Here is a 21,993-nt window from a genome sequence, read left to right as displayed (position 1 = left end):
CCAGGTCATTCTGTATGAATCTGAATTTCCAGCCCGTAGCCTTCTCAAACTCAGGTGCTCTCAGGAAGAGAGAGCTGACTAAAATACTCTGGAGAGCACTTTGAGCTTGTTTGTTGCAAGATCTGTGAGCACATACACTGAGGCAAAACCAAAAAAAACCTGAGGCCCTTTTTCAGTGTGTGGTATGGACAATGTAATTATTGCTAAGCGTGTGTAAAAGTAAAACTAAGTGCAAATGCATCAATAATGGTATTATGAAAAGTTAAACATTTCTGTAAATATTTCTGTATGTGTTGAAATCTGTTAAAATTTACATTTCCACAAATGTGTACTAATTTGGAAGGCTGTACAACAATTAACACAAGGTCAATATGATGAATTATATACTGATGTATCTTAACAGGTCTTCAAGCATTAATTTTGAAGCCTCCATACAAATCAATTGATCCACTGTACCAATTAAATCATTCTTTAAGAAAAGGAAAACAAAAGACCTAGAAAATATATGTCTTGTAGGCAGGAAGTGTTGTCAATGACAGTATATAAACACTTGCATGTTTATTGTTGGGTGGACAAGCTCTTGTTTTCATGCCAGTTTCCTACTGCTTCTCCTTCTCCCCGTGATGGTCCTCCATAAATACTATGGCAGCTTATATTGTTACAACGGAGTGTCAAGTGTTCATGGTTTCCTCTTAACATCTTAGCCTAAATCAGACATTTGTTACTGGGAGCTCCAGCTAATACAAAGTACTTTCAACTTGGTAAGAATGAAACACAGCAGAGTGAAAAATCTTTCGCCTTCTTTGTGAGCAACAGGTTTCTATCAGTTCTCACCAAAGAAACAAAGGAGGCTCTTGTTTCATGAAGTTAATCATGAAACTGTACATGTTACAGTACTTAGTCTTCTAAATTCACTCAGCTATTCTTCATGATGTTTGTAATTCAACACTAAATTCTGCATGTCATCCTTATTTGTACAGTGTTTTGACAACGACATTTTACAAGTACTATTCATTGTGTATACAATGCATTTAATAATGGCTCGTTTGATACTAAGAAAGTCATGCAGACATGAGTAATCAGGTTTTACATCTTTATTCCTCCCCGCCACACCCCCCACCCACTAACATTTATAGTGGACACAGCTAATTATGTTCTATATGCCTTGACTACCTACTAATCACTGTGCCACAAACATGATGAATTTGTGAAAGTTGCAGTAATTTAGGCTTTTTGTACATAGCTCACTATCATCATCTTGCCTGTTCTCCAGTGGTTTATTTAACTATGCTGGAAAGTATTGACATGTACACAAATCAAAACTCCTATCAGTGCCTTTACAATTTCACTGACCATCAGTAACACGTACAAATTCTTCTGTGGAAAACCATCTTTTGTCCATTTACACAATAGCTCTCCTACTTGTTTAAGAAGTGTAAACCCCTCTGGGCAACTTTGCTTAGTAACAGAAGCAATATTGTGAAGATCGCTTGATGTTATCACACATAATGGCAAATTTAGAGTTTAGAAATACTGGTAATGAAACAATTGGATAATAACAGAAAATGTGTTGTTCTCCTGGCTACTTGCTTAATTCCTTACGTAGGTAAGTAATTTGTTCTATGGCGAAGGTATTTCAGCTATATAATGTGAAATACAGTGCTTGAGATGAAATATATGAAAATTGAAAGAGGAAGACATATGATTTTTAAGATACAAGGAAGGCCTCTGGCAGATCTCAAGTACTTACTACCTGGTGCTAATGCAGTCTTCCTTGCTCACCTGACAGTGCCCTACAGAGCTTTTCAGTCCAGGGCTATGTATGAAACCAGCAATCTCCTAAAACCAAATTCCAAATACTTTGTATTACCTGTCCATACAGTCAACTTGCCCTGATTGCCAACCCCCAAAATCTTCTCCATTTCCTGGGGGCTAACTGGAAAAGGCACATGTTAATTTCAGGGGACAGCACGCTGGCAGACAACCATTCTTGGCTATGAAATCATGATGTAGGAATATTTTTCTAGTTATTAATCTAATAATATTGAAATAAACCCAGCTGGGTATTTATATTAAAATTACTTCAAATAAAAATATTAAATGACAAGTTGGGGTACACCTAATCTGAAGTAACTTACTTTTTTCTGACGGGTAGGTTCCTACCCTGAGCTAGTCATGTCAATTCAGCCAAGGGAACAGAATTCTCACAATTGACTATCCTTCCCAAGCTGATCTTTCTGTATCTCCAGAACAGGCATGTCAGGAAAGCAGTGATTGCTCTTTGCCTTCCTTTGAGAGAGATTAGGTGCTACCGACTTGCTTGGATTTGACTAAATAGATTCAGGAAAAATAGACATCCCTGTGCACACTAAAGAATCCTACAGAAACAATATTTTACAGGACTATAAAAGTCCTAGTGTAAACTGGAACAGCAGTTGTGGGATATGATCCTGCAGAAATGAACCCAAAACTTCCACAAAATTAGGGTAGTGTCTGTAAATTAATCTTTGGACATTATTCCTGAGTCATTCAGATTATGCAAGATGAGTGGAGAAAGCTGTTTTGATTGTTAGACTACAGAAACACATGTCCTGTAGTTGGCCTGTAGCTCTGGGCACTTCCAGCTAAATGAAATAATTTTTTGAAAGCAGTTCTCCTAACAATAGAAATAGCAAAATCAAAACCTAAAACAGGTTAATAAAGTATCACTATTCTATCACATCCTTCTTGTTCAGTTTATTTTTCCCTTTATGTGACTGTGGAACCCTCACTTGTACAGTAGATGTCTCTGGAGAAGACCGACTATAGAAAACAAGTTGTAGTGGTGCAACTGGTTTCCATAAGGAGATACAAAAGTAGACGCAAGAGGGAAGATGCATACATACATGTCTGCTTAATACACCTGCAGTCTCCAGCAACTTTCAGATAAGGGAGTTTCTTAAGCCTCATGTGTTTTGTCTGTATAATAATTTCTAAAGGATTTTCCCCTCAAATTCATATCAACATCTCACGCCCACAAAATCACTTGTCAGAGTCTCTCATGTCTAGCATGCACTGTGTAAAACCACCCCCTAAAAAGTCCTTCACACTGCTGATGTCCTCCAGTTCTTGTCACACATACTTCCCTTACCCAGGCACAACATTCAGTATCTTAGTATCCACTTACAGATACTACAGAGAAGAAATCAGAGTGCAGAAAGTATGAAATTCCTAAATCTTCATTTTGTAGAGTTTAGAGGCGGCTAGTGGTGTGGGCTAACAGTGCTACAGCAAATGCAATGCTAACTTTTGATGTGGATTTGTTTCCTCTTATTTGTACAAACCTGCTAATCTCATGTGACCTCCCTTCATTCTTGCATAGTGAAAAGTAATAGTACATATTCCGTTTGCAATACATTTTCTCCATATTCTTATCAGACTTTCTTTTTGTTATGTTACACTCACATAATTGAAAAGATTCATTTCAAAGTTAAAAAACACCCCACAACCCAAACCCAAATTGGTGAAAGAGTGCGAAGTACCTTAGGCAACTGAGCCTATAGATGTTATGGATAATGATTCCTGCACCTAACAGGAATGATTACTCTAGAAAGGGAGAGGTGTATGGCTAGAATTGCAGTGCACAACACTGTTTATTCCCAGTCATTATCCTGTGCATCATGGCGAAAATATATAGAAAAAAATTCCAGCGTTTACACTGACTTCACTACGTTCTGGATCAGGTTTCTTAGAAACATCACTGCATTGATTCTTAAATCTAACTCAAGGAGATGAGCTTGCTGTCAACTGTATCTGAACATTGACTACTAGCTGGCTTCTTCTGCTTCAAGTAGGCATTGTTCATCTTGGATATTAACGTTTGTGTAAAAAAAAAAAAAAAAACAAACCCACATTACTGTAATAGGCTAGTTAATGGCAGCTCCTGAGCTGTAAAAATACTGCCAAATAGCTCCTACAGTCTTTTGTGGGCAATACAGTCCTACAGTCAGTAAGATAACCTAATCCAACAAAATAACTGAACTGCCTGCCTTTGGATTTATAAACAAATGATTTTTAGAACCATGGAATTGAGTTTCTGATTATGCATTTCCCTTTAATCTGTGAAACAATGGGCAATACAGTGAGCAGTGACAAGTCATAGAATAATAGAATCATAGAATAGTCTCGGTTGGAAGGGACCCCAAAGATCAGGGTTCCAACCCCCCTGCCACAGGCAGGGCCACCACCCATCCAACCTGGCCTTGAACACCTCCAGGGACGGGGCATCCATCACCTCTCTTGGCAGCCTGTTCCAGCACCTCACCACTCTCTCTGTGAAAAACTTCCCCCTAATATCTAATCTAAACCTTCCTTCCTTTGGCTTTAGTCCATCCCCCCTTGTCATGCCATTATATACCCTTTTAACAAGTTGATTCCCCTCCTGTTTGTATGCTCCCTTCAGGTACTGGAAGGCTGCAATGAGGTCCCCCCACACCCTTCTCTTCTCTAGATGATCAAATTGTCTAGAAAGCTCCTCATACAGAAGTCTCTATTCCAGTTTTAAAGACCACATTGCCTATTTAGGCAATTTAGGCTGAAGTGCAATACTCATATGAGATTTAGTGTTCCCTGTAAAACTGAGGAACAGATTAAATTTGAATAATTAATTTTAATGTTTTCATTTATTTTCTTGTGCATTAAAGTTTAACTTGCTTATATCTTTTAATGCAAGAAATAAAATCTAATTCCCAGAATTCAGTTCTTGTTTCAGTCAAAAGGAAATGGAAAGGCTCACGCAATGTGGGAGGACTGCAATGTAAATTGATTAACCACAATTTCCACCTTCTGAGTGAGATTCCATGATAGATGACAGCAGACTTTTTAAAATCACAGAGTTAGATGTTATTCAACATGATAACATCTATTTCCAACTGCTCAATTTTTTTCCCAGAAGGCTGTTGCTCCATTTCAAGCTTGACTTTTCAGAGGGCCAAACAAATACAACACTGTGGTCCTTTGCTACCTACCTTCTCTTGCTTCGCTAGTGAGTGTTGTTGTTTTTTTCTTTAGAACTAAAACCAGATAACATTTTATGACATTTTGCCAAAAAGATTGGAATGCAATCAGAAAATTAATAAAAAAAGGGGAAAAAAGGAGAAAGATTCTCTATCCCCATACACATCTGTAGAGATATAAAGTAACTCATATATACAAAATTCTCACAATACCCTTCCTTCATTCTGTTATGTTTTATTTATAATGTATATTTTAAATGAAAAATTATATTAGAATTAAAAATAAAATAAAATAATAAATACATATATATATAGTCAGATTGGCTTAGCAACACAAAATTATATGCTATAGGATGGAGGAGAAAGAAAAGAAAGGGAACCATGTTAAAAGTTTCTGATAAAAACCCCCAAATAACTCTTAAATTCTCATAAACCAGAGATTTAATTTTTAATATCAAAAGACTTTCTAGGACTATGAATTATTGCTGTGAACCTCGGAAAACAAGATTTCTAAGCTCCCCTCAAATACAAAAAAAACCCCCTGTGATGTATTTTGGAACAGAAAACAAATCCTACTGTGGTCCTGCAATTTATATTGATGTACATTTGGGGGAAGTGAAAAGAATAAACTGTTTGGCAGCAGATGCTGTTAAAAACAGTCAACCTCTATTAACTAAACTGGCAGCTGTTTTAAAGCAGCTCTGAGGTTTATTTTGAGTAAAGAAGTCCTCCCAGTGGAGACAGATCTGCAGGCAAGAAACAGGCAAGCTCGTCGAAGGAGCAAAATTAATGTATCATTCGTCTGTTAGTCACCAGGCACTTCTCTGCTGATGGTCAGGCTATCACTCCCACCAGCTCATTCAGATTGGGCTCACATTTTCCTAACGTGTGATCCATCACACTGTTGTGATGTCCCCAACGCTTTGATTGAGGTTCACTCCATCCACTCTGCATGTGTTAGTATGCAACATGTGTTTTTATACAGAAAAAAAATCATGGTAATTCCAGAGATTCTGTTGTAGTGGATGAAGCACCTTCATAGGCTCACTGAGAGACACTGAAAACGTGGCTTTCTTCTGTGGTGGACTTGTGTACCTCTCTGAGCTACGTGACTGCTGTGCTTTGAGGCCCTTGCTGAGTTTGGTGGCCTCTGTACTTGTCCAATTCAGTTGGTCACTGAGTTTTATAGTCTTAATATCGACACATAAGTTAGCTAGTGAGTTGATATACCAACTTCTACAATCTCTTTCTTTTATTCTTTGGCTCCATAAAATAACATCAGCTGAAGCTGCCTAGTATTTGCCAGAAAAGCATTTCATAGCTGCTCCTCCAATGTGCCTCTGAGGTTTCTAGAAGTTCAGGATGCTCAGCATTACACAGGAAAACACAAAACTGAATCCACAGTATCTGTAGATCTGCTATATAGTGGCAGTGTTTGAGTTCAATGCAGCTGAATTATAAATAAGACAGACTGAGAAACATCCTGAGGTAAAGTCAATAAAAATAAATTCAGGTAAAGGAATATAAAGTGAGGGTCTGTTCCTATATTTATAAATACTGTATCATGCCTTCGTAGTATTTCTGATGTTGCCAAAGGGAGATCATTAACCATCTGCAGTAAGGCCTTTAAAAAAACATTCTGATAGTTTTCTTCTTAATACTTCTTTGCTGAAAACAGTATTGGTGTGTCGCGTTTCTCATTACCTCTAAGCAACAATGACCCATTAAGATAGGTCTAAAAATTCTTACTTTTGCCATTAGAAATAACAGATCTGTGTTTTTTAAAGAGATGTTTTCCTTTTACTAGCTATGTATAGAATTAACTTCTAATTGTGAAAATATTTTTCTTCTTAATGATACAACAAAGAAAAGCTAGGTTGAAATAGGATTAATATATCTTGTGGTTAATTAAACATGAAGCTTCTAAGGAAATCACTCCAACAACAAAAGCAATTAAGACTTGGTTATGTATAGGGCATAATTAGGCAGGAAATTCTTGTAATTCCAAGGTAACTTTTAAAGTATGCATTCCTTTAAAATAACCTGTTATCTGACTTATTTTAGAGAAAGCTATCTAATGCGAGCACAAGCGCTGTCAACTCAGATACCGTCTCAGCTCTGTCCTGATGTCAAAGATGAATTATAGATTAAAAAACATGCTCTTTTCTGTGGAAATTTGCCTCTATTTCTATCTTTATGCCTGTTGAGTAAATCTCAGCTCCAATGAGTAGATGTACCCACAGTACAAAATCAGTGAGGAAATTCTGACGACAGCCTTTTCTGATACTCTTTATTACAAGTCTCAAGGTGCTCTTGAACAAGACCCAGATAATTGAAGAAATGTTTAGTTGCAGTATTTTTATGTCTACTGTGATTTCCCTTTTAAATTCCCCTTCTCTCTTTCTCACCTTTTCTGCTAAGATTTTTCTCTTATGTCATGTTTTCTGACAGGGAAACTGCTCTTGCATTACTTGAGGATCAAGCAGGATGAATGTTATTAAGCAGAGTGGAAAGAGGGTCTCACACAATACATTGCTATATAGACACACCTGAGTTAACATGGAAACCAAGACTAAAAGAGCCGAGTTATTAAGTATTCTGCTGAGCCCAACACTATGATTGTGATGTTATTAGGGAAAAATACATGATGAAACCAACAAACAAGTTGAAATTCAGAAACAGCAAGAGGAATGTGCCAATCTACTTTATGTGATGCTTTAACATGCTGAGATGGGACTAGTTTTTCTGCTTACTGCTAGGTAAATGTCAGCCTGGTTAAGCATGAGTCCCCCTCCTCTGAAGGAGGCTGTAATGTAGTTTCTTTCCTAATCATTTAGATTAATTTGGGGATCCTGTGCCACCACTGCTTCTTTGTGCTCGTGTCTCAATTTCATTATTTACTTAGCAAGAAAGATAGAATCTCTGTTCACCGTTTGCCAAGTGAGGAACCGATCTGTTCCCATCTATTTTGTGTGGTGAGCAGAATAAGAAAATGAATAGCTGATGTGAAACAAACATGTTCTGAAGTCAAAAGGAATCTTGTAATGCAGCTTCGCAGTGGTTTTTAAAGCGGCATAAGGACTGAAATCATACAAATGCAAAACTGAAAGACCTATTCAGTGGAGAATAGCTTTCCACGATCTTTGTACATTTTACTCATAACATCTTGACAGATACATGGAAGAAAATGTATGTGTTTGGGTAGTCAAGAAGCAACATCTGGGAACAAACGTGTAGGGCCAATAAAAACAGCACCAGTTAACAAAACATCGAGCTATCAGAAAACAGAACCACTCCCATTACCACTCTATTATTATTGGTTTTTTTCCTTTCATCCTGCACTGGCTTTTCTCTCATCTGGGTTTATTGCAGGTGTTTCTTGCTGCCTAAATATATTTGACCTTGTCAAGGTTGTTTCATTTCTTTCCATCATCTGTTTTTTCTTTCTCGTCCTTTTGTCTTGTCAAGACTGGAAGTATTGTAGGGCAACAACTGTGACCATTTGTTCTTGAAAAACTAATTCAGATGTAGTTAGGAAAACAACAACAGTTTTATTAAGGAAAAAAGTGGATGCTATTTTGAAACACTGCCATGGAAGAATAAGGCATGAAACACATTTGTATTGTTTCCTTTTGTATTTTGACCTAGCTAGTCTTGTAGCCATTTTGCTTTTTTAAGAGAGGTCAAGGAAAATACAGTTTTGTTTCACAAATAGAGACAGAGAATTATTTCAAATCAATGTAGAGGATACCTAGGTAAAACAAGCAGGCATTTAAAACAATGAAAACCTAACATCTTTCCATTAAAATTTAACACATGATGTTTTCAGAAGGTGCTGCTATTGGCATCGAGTAAGAGCAAAATTTCCAATGTAAATATACAGTAACAAAAACTCCTCCAGAGTCAAATCCAGTGTACATCAGGATTCAGAGGAAACAGGGGGTTTTGCTTATACTCACAGATTATATTTTTTTGTAAAGCAAGATCAAAAACTGCTGTTGTTAATAGGAAATGGGTCATTATTCAATTTAACTTCCACCTGCAGAGGAGCAATATACAGAGAAAAACTACAAGTCAGTAAGAGGACTGACAGTATTCTTGCAGTGCTGTAGAGCTAGACCTGATTCAACTGTTTATGGAAACTTCTCAACTAATTTTTGTTAGTGGTGATGAATTTGTTATGTTTCAAATATAGGCTCTGAAACACTGAGTTAACCTCTCATTCTTCATTGAAGACGCAAGAGAAAGTAGGGAGTATGATTCACTGAATAGAGTAGGTCTTCATGCAATGAAATGTTTGCTCCTATAAAATCTAAGCCATGGCTAATTTACAATTCAGATGGACTCCTTCCTTTGTACCTCTTTATGAAGATGTTGTGATGCAAGTCTTATCCCTGGATATAATGGCACTGCATCTATTAGTTGCCTATTTCCTAGACACCTTGCAAGAAGGAGCTTGTGTACTCTGCCTCTCCTAGCAATCTCCTTGTACTTGGTCAGAGCAAAATCAAACCTAAATGATAAAATGCAGTCTAAATACAGCATTGAAAAGGCAAAATAAACCAAGATTTTATGCTGCCTTATTTAATTTCAAGGCTTAAATTCAATTACCACTATAAACATTTCCATAAAATGAATTGCAGAAGAAAGCTTTGCAAAGTCAAAAGCAATTTAGGAAGGGCAATGCTGAAATGCACAATTTAGTAACATTATTAATGTGAATAATGCATTTAATTTGAAATGATTTGGGGGAAAAAAAATAAGTGTCATGGTTTAACCCAGACAGTAACTGAGCCCCACGCAGTTTCCTGGTTACCTGTCCCTGCCATGGGGATAGGGAGGCGAATGAGAAAAAAACCCCTTGTGGTCTGAGGTAAAGACAGTATAATAGGATAACAAAGGAATTAAATAACAATAGTAGTCACATTAAGAACAATAATACAAGTGATGCACAAATGCAATTCCTCTCCACATGCAGAAGGGAAAAAAAACCCAACCTGATGCCCAGTCTGTTACCAACCAGAAATTCCACCTCCTGCCTTGCTTTCCTAGTTCTATAGAAGGCATGATGGTACATGATATGGAGTATTTCTTTGGCCAGTGTGGGTCAGCTGTCCTGGTTGTGCTTTCCCATCTTCTGCACCTGGCAGTGCAGGAGAAGCTGCAAAGCCCTTAAGTTACTGTACACACAAGAACAACCCAGCAATAACTAAACACATCAGGGTGTTATCAACAGTATTCTCACCCTAAATTCAAACCACAGCACTATACCTGCTAACAGAAAGAAAATTAACTCTATCGCAATTGAAATCAGAAGTCTGGGTTAGACAGTGATATCTTGAATGGCCACCAAATATTTGCTGTCAGGTAACTATGACTGGAAAATCAGGGCATACCTTTTAATACCATTTTTCTAAGAGATGTGTTTGTTAGTAGCATTAAAAAAACATTAACAGTGTAAGGAGAGACAGGAGATACATAGGAGAGGAGGGAAGAGAAGGGAAGGAGAAAGGGAGAGAGAGGAGAGAGAGGTGGAGAAAGAGAAAGGGGCAGAGAAAGAGAGAGAGAAAGAGAGAGTAAAGGCAAGCAAGCAAGCAAGAAAGGAAAAGAAAGCAGTTCATCTTGACCTATACACTGTCCTAAAAGTGATCATCTAGATGCAAACTTAAGGTATGGTTTATGGGCAAGTGGAGAAGTCAGTAACGTGACTAGTTCAGCATTCTAGCCTAGGCAGTGTAAAGATGATAAATTCAACCGTGTGCGGTTTAGAGGTTGTTATCTCTCTTTACCTGATTTGTCTTTGACTAAATCACTTGGAACTATTTGCCTGTTAGCACCTTGTGTCTGCTGCTGGGTGCTTTTATAGGGATATTTATCTATAGTAAATTTCTGGCAAAGAATGGGAAAGATCTGTATTAATATAATCACAACCTGCCTTCTTATGTTGCTGCATCTGTGAACTATCAGACTGTGTGAACAGCATATTACTTTGGGAAGCTCCTCATCAGCGTAAGCGTGGGACCACAGAGATGCCAAAGCTGAGTGTCCAAATTAAGACATTCAATCAGACAATGACAGCTGCCTTGCCAAGAAGCACAAGAAAAGAAAAAGGTGGCTGCGTTGAAAAGATAACATGACCAATATTGGCTGTAAATATGTTTCAGTGTCCCAATAAAAAGCATGGTGCAAAGAAAGGTTGATCTCTGTAGAATTTGTCTTTTGCCACCTGGAATCTAAGAACTCATTTTTCTGCTTGTGAGAAATTGCAATTAAAACACAGTACCAACACTGTGTCTGAAGAATGAGAGAGACCTTTTGTTGCTGTACATGTAAAGGACATTGAGTCCTTTCTGGATCTGTTGATGATGGCAGTGGTTTACTGAAACTGCAGAGAAAGATACATGCCCTTTGCTTATTATGTGTTATAATTAAGCTCATCATTTGTATAGAATACTGTATCTTTCAAAGACCAGTAACAACAGACTGCTTAGCAGTCCAAGCCTTCTAAAAGTCATGTAATGTCCCCAATATGTTAATTACTGGATTGTTCTTAAAGCAACGTTTCATCCTTCCCTAATTTTGGGTCTTTCAAGCATATATTTAATTAAGATGTTGTTAAGCATTTACTTTCTTCCCAGAGCGTGGGTGTTAAAATAAAATCTTTAAACTGTTGGCCAGACAGAAAGCACTTATTTGTCTACTTTAACCTGTATTAGTGTTAATGCTTGCTTTCCTAACAACACAATTCCGAAGATAATTAAACAATCTACACAGTTTTCTCCTTGTGTGTTGTTTTCAGCATTTAGGAAATGCTACAACATAGTGATTTCCTACCTAGTAAGCCTCTACAGAATTAATTACAAATAAACAAATACAATAAAAAAGGGGGGAAGGAGGCAGGTGCGAAAATAGATGAGCAGCAAATACTCCATAAGAGACAGAAAACAGGATCCCTTTTTTTGTAGTGACAGAACAAACACCAATGTTAAAGTAAGTTTGGCTAACTGCAGTGAGGTGAAAAATAATGTTCTCTTCCCATATTAAAAAAAGGGGAAGATTCACCTCACATAACTGTCACCACTCAAAGATTCACCTTCTAATTTAAGCTAATTGTCTATCGCACTCTGTGGCTAACAGCGTAAAGGCATATCTCCAGGGTGATTCATAACAGGAAACTTAAGATATTTAGGGCAGGATGAAATATTCCCTGATAGTGCTGTCCTCTTTCCATTGACCGCAGGAGTCTTAGCAACTAATTAGAAGTAGGAATTTTAATATATTCATAAATTACTTATGTAAATTTTATATATAGAACCCATAAAATTAAAAGTCGGTGTAGTTTGGTCCCTTTGTATCAGGCTATATAGTGAATAGCTTGGTGTAATGCAAAAGAAGGTCTAGGTTGTCTCTCTAGGCTCACGTTAGCCGTGCTGTGAATGAGGCTGATGGAGCTGACATAAGGCACAGCTACCTTCTGTCTTCTTTTAATCCTCATTTATCTTAGTTTTTAGACAATTTCAGATGACTTGTGTTGGTGGTGCAAAGCACAACATGTACCACTGTCGAATTTTGTAAATACTGGAGAAACATAGCACAAGCTCTACTTTATGTAAGAGTAGTCTATAAGAAAAACTGAGTAGGAGCTGGATCTGGTTTAGCTATAAAATAACAGCTCTTTCATTTGGTCACTTAGAAGCCTAAATGCTGCAAATAAACCTTAGACAATGAAGATAAGTGGATCCTACAATGGCGTAAGACTACATAGACAGATGTGGGTTTGCATATATACCACAAAAAGTGAATATATATATATGGAGGGAATATATATATGGATCAAAATTTTGCCTTTGTTTTCAAGCAAGAGACTTTGTAATGTAAAAAAGATGGTCATACATTAAACTGCCTGAGTAAGGCAATTGAAGAACCGAGACAATTGTTTTCCAACAGTGTTGATGAAAAATCTCAGTAATATTGCCTAATACTGGAGATTAGGTTGGCAGGAAAATACCTACCTCAAATGTATTACACTACCAGCAATCATCAGATTTTAAAAATGCACTGCTTTACCAATCTTCAAGTAACCTGCTACATTTTCCAGCGACTGTTTTTCTCTAGTAGTACTTAGCTGATTCCATTACATACAATCATCAAAAGGAACATTAGAATAAGGCATTGCTTGTTGCTACACTCTGCTATTTAAGGGAGGGGTGGTTTTCTTAGAACATCTGAGCTCAACTCTATAAAAGAACTGTGGATTAACTGTATCAGGTTCATCCCTCATGCACATCGAGCTGCAGAACCTTCCACTAGCTCTGCAGCAAAATACAAGCTACACAAGCAGACAAAAGTAATTCTTGCAGAGAGTAAACTGTTTTAAAGTTTCAAGTGCAACTAGAAACATACAGCTACAGCAGTGCTGCTGGTGACCTGAAGATAATATGGAGATATAAAAGGAAGCTCAGCAGGCTTTCAAGATGGGCATCCTTTTCATCTGGCTGTGCTCCGTAGAGATAGAGGCCTTCAAAAAAAAACCCCAGCATATCACTGTTTTTAAGATAAAAACCAAAACCCACGTAGAATTAGAAAGAATCAGTATAACACACAAAGCAATTTATGCAAAAGAGATGGTTGTGGGGGGAGAAGTGAGCTCCAGTGATTTGGAAACACCAAATGAACTGCGAAGCCTCAGCTCCAAGGGATGTTGCAGAGGATGGCAGATCAGAGAAACAGCATCAGAGAAATTACTTGCTGAAGTACCAGGCAAAGGCCAAACAGGCAAAGGCATTAAAGTACAACATGTTGCTGTCCTTATTAAGCAGTGAGAGTGTGGGAAATCGATACAATGACTGATACAGCATCTGCCGATCTAGAGGAAACAGGGGAATATTTTAAAACACCAAAATATAACTAACAGTAAATAGATAAAAGGGAGTTTAAGCCTATGTCCTAATTTAATAATCTGTAACTGCAGAAAACTTGAGTGGGAATGGATTTCTGAGGAAAACGTTAATTCTTTTGAATGATAGTCTCAGCTAGGAAAATGAGATATGGAATGGTGAAAATCTGTTTACATCAGCAGTCACCAAGCATCTGAAAGAAAAGTAGGAATAACTTTAAATAACCTTTATATCCTCAGCACCTCATTCTGGGCATAAGGTGGGAAGTACTTTAACACTTCCTTTAATGCCGAATAACCAGAGAAATGTGAAGTAGCTGGAATGACATTCCTGGACTCTGTCCAGAAGAAGCAGAAGCATTCCCCAAACTGGGAAAGCAGCCTGGTCATGGTAGTTCATCAAGTGATGCTCAGAAAAGCTTGTGAGCTCATGTCATGGTTTAACCCGCCCAGCAGCCAAAACAACTACACAGCTGTTCACTTGCCCCTCTCCGCTCCCAGTGGGATGGGGCAGAGAACTGAAAATGGGGAAAAAAAAGAAAAGAACTTGTCAGTTGAGATAAAGACAGTTTAATAGGACAGAAAAGGAAGATGAATCTGATGATGGTGATAATAATAATATGCAAAGCAAGTGATGCACAGCACAATTGTTCACCACCCAGAGATGATGCTCAGCTAGCTCCTGAGCCATGTTGCGGCCCAAACAACACTCAGTTATATACTGCACATGACATCATATGGTATGGAACATCCCTTTGGTCACTTTGTGCCAGATGTCCTGACTGTGTCTCCTCCCAGCTTCTTTGTTGCCTCCCACCTTCTCATAGGCAGAGCAGAATGAGAACCTGAAGAGTCCTTGACCGCTTGGCAACAACTAAAACCATCAGTATGTTGTCAACATTATTCTCAGCCCAAATCCAAAACCCAGCACTAAGCCAGCTAAAAGAAAGAGACTTAATTTTACTGCCTCTGAAACCAGGACAGCTAGTTCAAGGTAGCAAAGGATGGTGACAAGATTTTTCATTCTTTCTTTTCTCAGTAATTAATCTGAAATGCTTAGTTCATGCTAAATTTATCAATAACTAAGGGAAGAAAGAAAGAAGAAAACTATTACTTCTTATAAAAAATTTTAAAATTTAATTTCCTCACCTGCCCCTCCAGTCCTTAACTTTACTATTACTCATATAAATTCACAAAGGTGTCTCTAAAAGGAACGAAGTCCCTAATAAAAAGGAGCACTGAAAATTGCTTGAACTGATTATTTGCCTCAGATTTGACATGGCTTCTGTATCATCACCTTTAAAGGAATGGGAAGAGCACCCTTGAGCAAGCATGTGGGGGAATTAAAAAAATAGATTAGGGCCCAAGGAAGAACAATTTTGTTCATGTAATCTAATCTCATTCAATTTTCCACCACATCACAAAAATCCATTCTTCTATTACTAGTGATGATTGTGGTTGGCATGAAGGAGTGTTGTGTAGGGTGCCTAAAGTTGGTAAGTCTGTATCAAAACAGATTTTCCACAATGGGAGCACCACTAAGGTGCATATTCTTCTTGAACTAAAAATACAGAGTCTGTGTGCAGAGCCACATAGTACTTTATGTTTCTGCCCTCTGGAACCTAAATTATGGATGTAGCAATCCAGAACACTTTAAAATAAAGGGCATACTTAATAGTAGCTGCATTTTAAGCCACCTAGAAGTTTCAACATTTTCGTTTTTGAGAGAAAATTGAGTAAAACAACCCCAGCTCATGGTGGAGAAGAGTTCATCTCTAGAGTTCATCCAAAAGTGCTGTAAACTGCCTGTAAGTAGCAAGTAGCATTTATACACATGACAAAAACATCACTTCTCAGCAAACATTATCACAGCAGGTGCTCTGAGATACGTGTCAGCACACAAACTTTTAAACAGAGGCACAGTTGATAGCAATGGCATTTGGGCACGGATCCTCCAAAACAAATGTACATCTATTCTAGTCATCCACATGCCACATAGACCACCAATAATTTTTAAAGGCACTCAGTGGGCTTTTACCCAATTTTATAGACTTTCTAGTGAAAATCAGAAAAGATAAACTAAATAAGGTATGTGGATGCACTTCAAAAAGCATGGAAAACTATCACTGTTGAATTTTCATATTGGTAGGCCAGCTACTTCAGCAAAATCCAGAAATCTATGTCTTCCTTCGAGTCTATTTTAGGATATCATGGAATTACTATTGGGGCCATTCCTTGTAACATGTAATTGCTAAGAGTAAAGGGTATATAGGTAAGTTTGTTCTCATGTACTTTTTCTTACGGATGTATTTTGACTAAACTCTATGAAAACAGCATCATAAAACTGCAGTCGGCATGTCAAAAGTTCCAATCCAATACTCTGCATTTTGAAGAAAAAACAGCAAAGAGAACAACAATGAATGGATGAATTGAAGTGGCAGGCATGTCTTTCTTACAAAATCATTACCTAGAGTTGGAAGCATGTGAGCCCATCTCTACTTGTGGACTGATACAAAACAATCAGCCTACAGTAGAAGTTAACATCCAATATAAGCACTGAAAAAACAAGTGTTTTTAATGCCACCTGTTTGTTTGGGGTTTTTTTCCAACAAGAAGTGTTATCACGCTCTTTTAGGAAAATATCGTTAAGTATAATAACTTTCAGGAAAGGGCAAGTTGTTCCTTCTCCTGTGAAGTTCATGAACTCTTATCATAACCATATGACAAATGAAATAAAAGTATTTCTTCACAACTTTTTTTGGACCAGATTGAAAAAAACAATATATATCCCTGATAGTTAGAGAACTTGCAGGGACTGCACAAGTGGTAAGAATCAATCTCCAGGTTCAGGTAGGTTCGAGTATAGCAAGACACAGAATGGGAAATGTTAGAATTAACTCTCCAGCCCCTTGCCATCTGCAGTTAATTAAAAATTCACTGTCACCCACAGGAGGAATAACATTCCACAGGCTACCTCTGTGGACACTTTCTTGGTATCACTGATGGGGCTAGATATGATAAAACTGCCCCTCTTCCACGAGGAGGAACTTTTTCATTTGCTTCTCCACTGTAAGACACAGCAATTAAACCTTTCACCTCTCTAGAAGTCACTAACTGCTGTTTCAACAAACTGCTCAAAAAATCTTTCAGCAAATCCTGGGATGTTCAGTTATTTAAAAGTTAAATAGACAAGGCAACGGCTCCTCCCTTTCAGGAGGTATATAAACTTGGGAGAAAAGGTAGTAATTGTATTCTAAATTGCTTAGCAACTGTAGGTAAGAAAGATAATATGTCATAATTTATATGTGAAAAGATTGCTGGGGTTAGTAGCCACGTCTAGTGCTGTTGAGGATTCCCACTGAGAACTGCACTGCAAACTGGCAGCTGACTTAAAACACTGCTATTTTCAACAGTTCAGAAAATGTAAATGTGTCAGCAACTGGTCAAATAGGCTTCCATACCAGTAATTTATTGCAATCTTTCACATTAGCGTACTACTTACTTGTACAAACCATTCGCAGGCTGAAAAAAACCCAAACCCTGTGCACAATTTTATAATGAATTCATGTGCTGAATCAGTCTTGATAGCTTCAGAGCCATGGCAGAAGTTAATTCTGATCAGTTGTGATCAGACAAAGGTTTCCATGGGCTGGGTTTCTTAACACACACAGAGCTGAAGTAAATACACTTTTTCAGGGAGCTTTGTAAGGACAGGAAGGGAGGGAGGTGGGAACAATTTCTCTCAACAGAAGTGCAGAAGCCAGTTAAAAGGATCAACAATTATTACTTGTAATATATGTATACAAAGGAAAATTCATGGCTGCTGAGCAACTGCTGAATTTGGCCTAGTGGAGGTGAAGGTTTCCCCGAGCCCAAGACATGAAGAGTTTTGTGGGCTTTCATAGCTTCACCATCTACATGTGGAAGAGTTAGGATGGTTGCACTCAAAAACTGAATATGAAAACAATCCTCAACTAGTTAACCCTTCCCATTACCTGAAACACAAAGAAACACATAAACATTTGGGAAAACATATGTGAAACTTTACCTGCAACCACTGCGACTGGTCATTGTGGCCAGAAGTCCAGGCATTAACTTTTCCTTGCTTGTCCAGACGGGCTTTCCTGGCCTCCCAAGCAAACATGTCCATGTTGAGCGTACGGAAAACACTGGAGGCAGTAATCTGGTAGTCCTGTATGTGTCCAGACTTCATCCCTAGGGGTTCAGAGCAACCTGGAACAGCAAAATAAGATCTGTGGCACTACCTACTTATCTCTGTAAGTGGTTTAGGTTTTCCATTATGGAAAAGAAAACTAGCAATTCACAAAGAAAAGGCTTTAATCAAGACTATTGTTGCAGGAACTTGCAAACAAACAAATGAAAAATAGCCAATTCAAGGCACTTTATTTCAGCGCTACCTTGGAAGAATGAAAAACAAGATAGAGAACTCAATGTGTTTTATCCTGGCATAAATTTATGAAGGCAAACAAACAGAAAAATTACTTTTGTCTCTTCTTACCTAGGTTTTATTTTTCCATCCAGCAGCTTCCTATTGTTTCCCCTACTCAGTTTGATTTTATCATGCTTTTATGCCCTGTCACATCAACCATGTGTTTGCCTACTAAGGAAACAATTTTTCTTAAAACCATTGCTGAAATAAAATGTTAGCGAGCACTGAGCTCCTCTCCACTTTTCAATTACTTGACATCTAGCCAAAAACTTCGAAAGCCCCAACACCCATTGACAGAGTGGAATACTACTGAAAAACAGCTGTAAAGGAGGGGGAATAGTAGGAGATAACTGCATATGGAAAAATGAGAGTTAATGGATTATTTGTTTAAACAAGCATCACTCAGTTATTTTACGTCCCACATCGATCTCTTATTTGGATTGCAACAGAAGATGAATCTTGGGCTCCTCCCTTCTCCGTTGGGTGTCCATGGGGGAAAAAAATAAAGTGACTGGATATTCTTCTGCCTTGCTACTGTATGGTGGGACCCAGGAGAGGGAAAACACAAGCTAACAGTAGAGATACTTTGATAACAGCACTGTTTGGAAATCAAGGGAGGCAGATAAGCTGCCTGTTTTGAAGGTTAAAACAAGGAAAAGAGAAGCCAGCCAGTGGTTGAGAGCAAGAAGGCTGCTAAGAGGTCAGGAAACATGGATGTATGGCTGGGTGGAGTAATGTTTGATGGTTGTTTGAGGAAAAGGTGAAAGAAGGAGATGTGAGCATAAGGGAAAAAAAGAGATTTCATTCCTGTCCAGCTGTCATAAACATGCACATGTGTAGCTGTCTTAAAGTTTTAACTTCACAGATGTGGTGATCCTACTTAGTTCAGTAGCTGACTTAATGCAATTAAGTTCCAAATATAATTTAAAACATGTTTTGAGTGAGAGTGTGTCCAGGATATAACATACCTGGGTTTGCAAGGAGTACATCATCACTGTGAATTCACAGATCCTTGAGTTTATGTATCATTGGGAAGACAAAGATTTTGCACCTAATAGGCACATCCCACATGTCTGATGTGGTTCCTATCAGGCAATAATTTGCTGAGTCACCAGCTGTGTTTCTTAAAGCACGAATGTAAGTTGTAAAGGCTTTCCTGCTGGGACCATGACCCTGCTCAGCTGGTGTCTCTTGACAGAGCCAGATCACAATGTGACTGCTTAAAACACCTTCAAAGTTTTTTATTTTGTTTTTCACTTTATTTGAGCTAGAGATCAAAGTTGGTTCTCTTTTTCTGAAAAGTTCATTTCCTCCACAGTATGTTTACCCAGACTTAAAGACCTGATTCTTTTTTTAGTTTCTTTGACATAATTTGCAACGATCTTTTCATCATATTCTCCTTTCTGCTTTTCCTATAATTCTAATACACACAGAAATAAGTGACATTATTAGTGATTCGAATCAGTAAGGTAAGATCAGGGCCTTTGTTAGTAGTCTAACAGCAGGAGCAGAGGCATATTAACAGATACAGATAATAACAATGATATACTTTTTCATGTAATAACTGCTATTTAAAATTTGAAATACTGTCATCTCTCATATTCATTTAAAAACAGTTATTTTTTGGAAAAAAAGCAAAACCCCAAACTCAGAACTGATTCTTTGGGCACGAAAAGAAAACACACAGCCTTGCATGTAGAATGAACTACCTAGTTCAAAACAACCACTAAACAATTCTCCTTGGAGTAGGAGGGAGCAATTGATAGCAGAGATGAAAAAGACTCATCTGTTGCTTTAGAGAAGGACTTTACTTATTATTCAATTCTGAAGTATCGCTCCCGTATCACAAGGGCTGTCAGCAGGAATGGTTCATCTGAGAAATCTGAAGGAGGTTCCTGACACAAAAACATGGGTTGTCAAAGTGTTTTTTCTGTGTTGGCCCAATCCATCAAAAATATTTCTATCTTTCTGGAGTATTATTATTGATTTATGAAACAACAGATGTGTCTGCTTGTGTGTCTGTACATGCGTGCATGCATCAATAGGATTTTACAGTCTCCTTCCTACTCCACTGCCCCAAAGGGAAGAGGAAGACAATGTTTAAAGGTAGAAGAAGAAAGTGAGATGAATAATCAGAACCAGAAGAGATGAACATGATGCACGTTGGTGGAAGAACAATGCCTTAGTGCTGTGTCACAGACAGCAACAGCAGATGCAGGAGTGGCTTATCAGTTCCTCTAGTGTCCTGCTACAATGACAGAAGATAATGACTGTTTATTTTGATAGGTGAGCTATAATCTGGAGTGCAAAGGACCAAATCATCAAGCTAGTACAAAACTTTGTGTTTATAGGTAATAGTAGTAGCCTTATAGAAGTGTATTCATAACAATGCTCATGACTCCTCAGGACATCTCCTCCTCTCAGCACTGTAGTTTCTTTAAATTTGCTTTGCAATGCTCCTGCAAAAGGATTCAATCACCCTTCCAGTCCTTACAACCTGGTAAAGCTAGTAGAGCTGATATAGACGTGCTTATGGCTATGCACAGTGGAGCACCGTTGGTCAAAATGTTTGAGATGCTTTGGATATCACTACCTGTGATAAATGATACCTGGTAACTGTATATTTAATCCTGTCTAGGTGTAAGTTCGCAGTTACTTCTTTTTTTGTCTAGTTCAATGAAACAGAGGCAGTGAAATGAAGATAAGGGAGGATTAGTATATGAAAATTGAAAGAATCCACACCAAGATTATTCTCTGTTGACTCTTTTGAGAGTACATTTTACTCTTCAGACCACATCCTATACTGTGACACTCAGCTACTTCTTCTTTCAAGAAAACTCAAATCATCAAAGGAAATATTAAATATATTAAATATATGCAGTGGTGGCAAAAATACAAATGGATCTTCATGCAAAGGTCTACAGGCATCATGTCTGGATTCATGCAGTACAGGCAGAAGTAGTATCGGTCAATTAATTGAGGGCAATTGTTTTCATTAATACTGTGATATTTTTCTTTTCTGGAAAAAAAAATCTTCCTAATAATGAATATTAGTATTCCTTTCCAGATTAGATAGTGCAGTAGATGAACAAGAAGAGGGGAATCTAGTATTCAATGCAGATGCTATAAATTCTCCATTTATGTGACTGTGTGAATGTTACTTATAGTTGCCAGAGCAGAACATGCTAAAAAAGAGACCTGCATGCTCAGGAGATGCTTTAAGTCTCACTAGGATGGTTAAATTGTGGGGATCAGACCCCTCTGTGAGAACTGACAGACTCAGAACATCAAGAATCCACTGAATTGTTACAGAGCCACCCACATACGTGATTGTCAGTGGTGTACGACATGGACAGACAGCATTCAAGGCAGAGTCTGCTGTATGCAGATGCTTAAGTGTGTGAGTGAATTGCATGAGTGACTATGTTGTGTGAAGTTACCTGTTTTTAAAAGCAGGAGCTTGAGAATCATAGAATGATTAGGGCTGGAAGGGACCTTAAAGATTTCCCACCGCTGCCATGGGCAGGGACACCTCTCACTAGACCAGGTTGCTCAAGGCCCCATCCAATCCAGCCTTAAACCCCTCCAGGGAGGGGGCAGCCACCACCTCCTTGGGCAACCTGTTCCAGTGCCTCACCACCCTTGTAGTGAAG

General features: G+C 38.1%; 1 protein-coding gene across 1 annotated transcript in view; it reads right to left on the bottom strand.

The window, feature by feature from the left end:
• The window catches only part of EDIL3 (EGF like repeats and discoidin domains 3), a gene marked incomplete at both ends in the record, with an annotated part of 273,859 nt that overhangs the window by 31,845 nt on the left and 220,021 nt on the right, over positions 1 to 21,993 (bottom strand). The window contains one exon of the mRNA XM_084278226.1: positions 17,939 to 18,123. Coding sequence (XP_084134352.1) covers positions 17,939 to 18,123 — 185 coding nt within the window. The remainder of the gene's footprint in view (positions 1 to 17,938; positions 18,124 to 21,993) is intronic.

The sequence above is a fragment of the Gallinula chloropus genome, assembly GCF_964237585.1.
Source record: "Gallinula chloropus genome assembly, chromosome: Z".
In the NCBI taxonomy this organism is placed as follows: Eukaryota; Metazoa; Chordata; class Aves; order Gruiformes; family Rallidae; genus Gallinula; species Gallinula chloropus.
The sequence above is the reverse complement of the archived record's forward strand: the minus strand, read 5'-3'. Positions and strand labels throughout refer to the sequence as shown.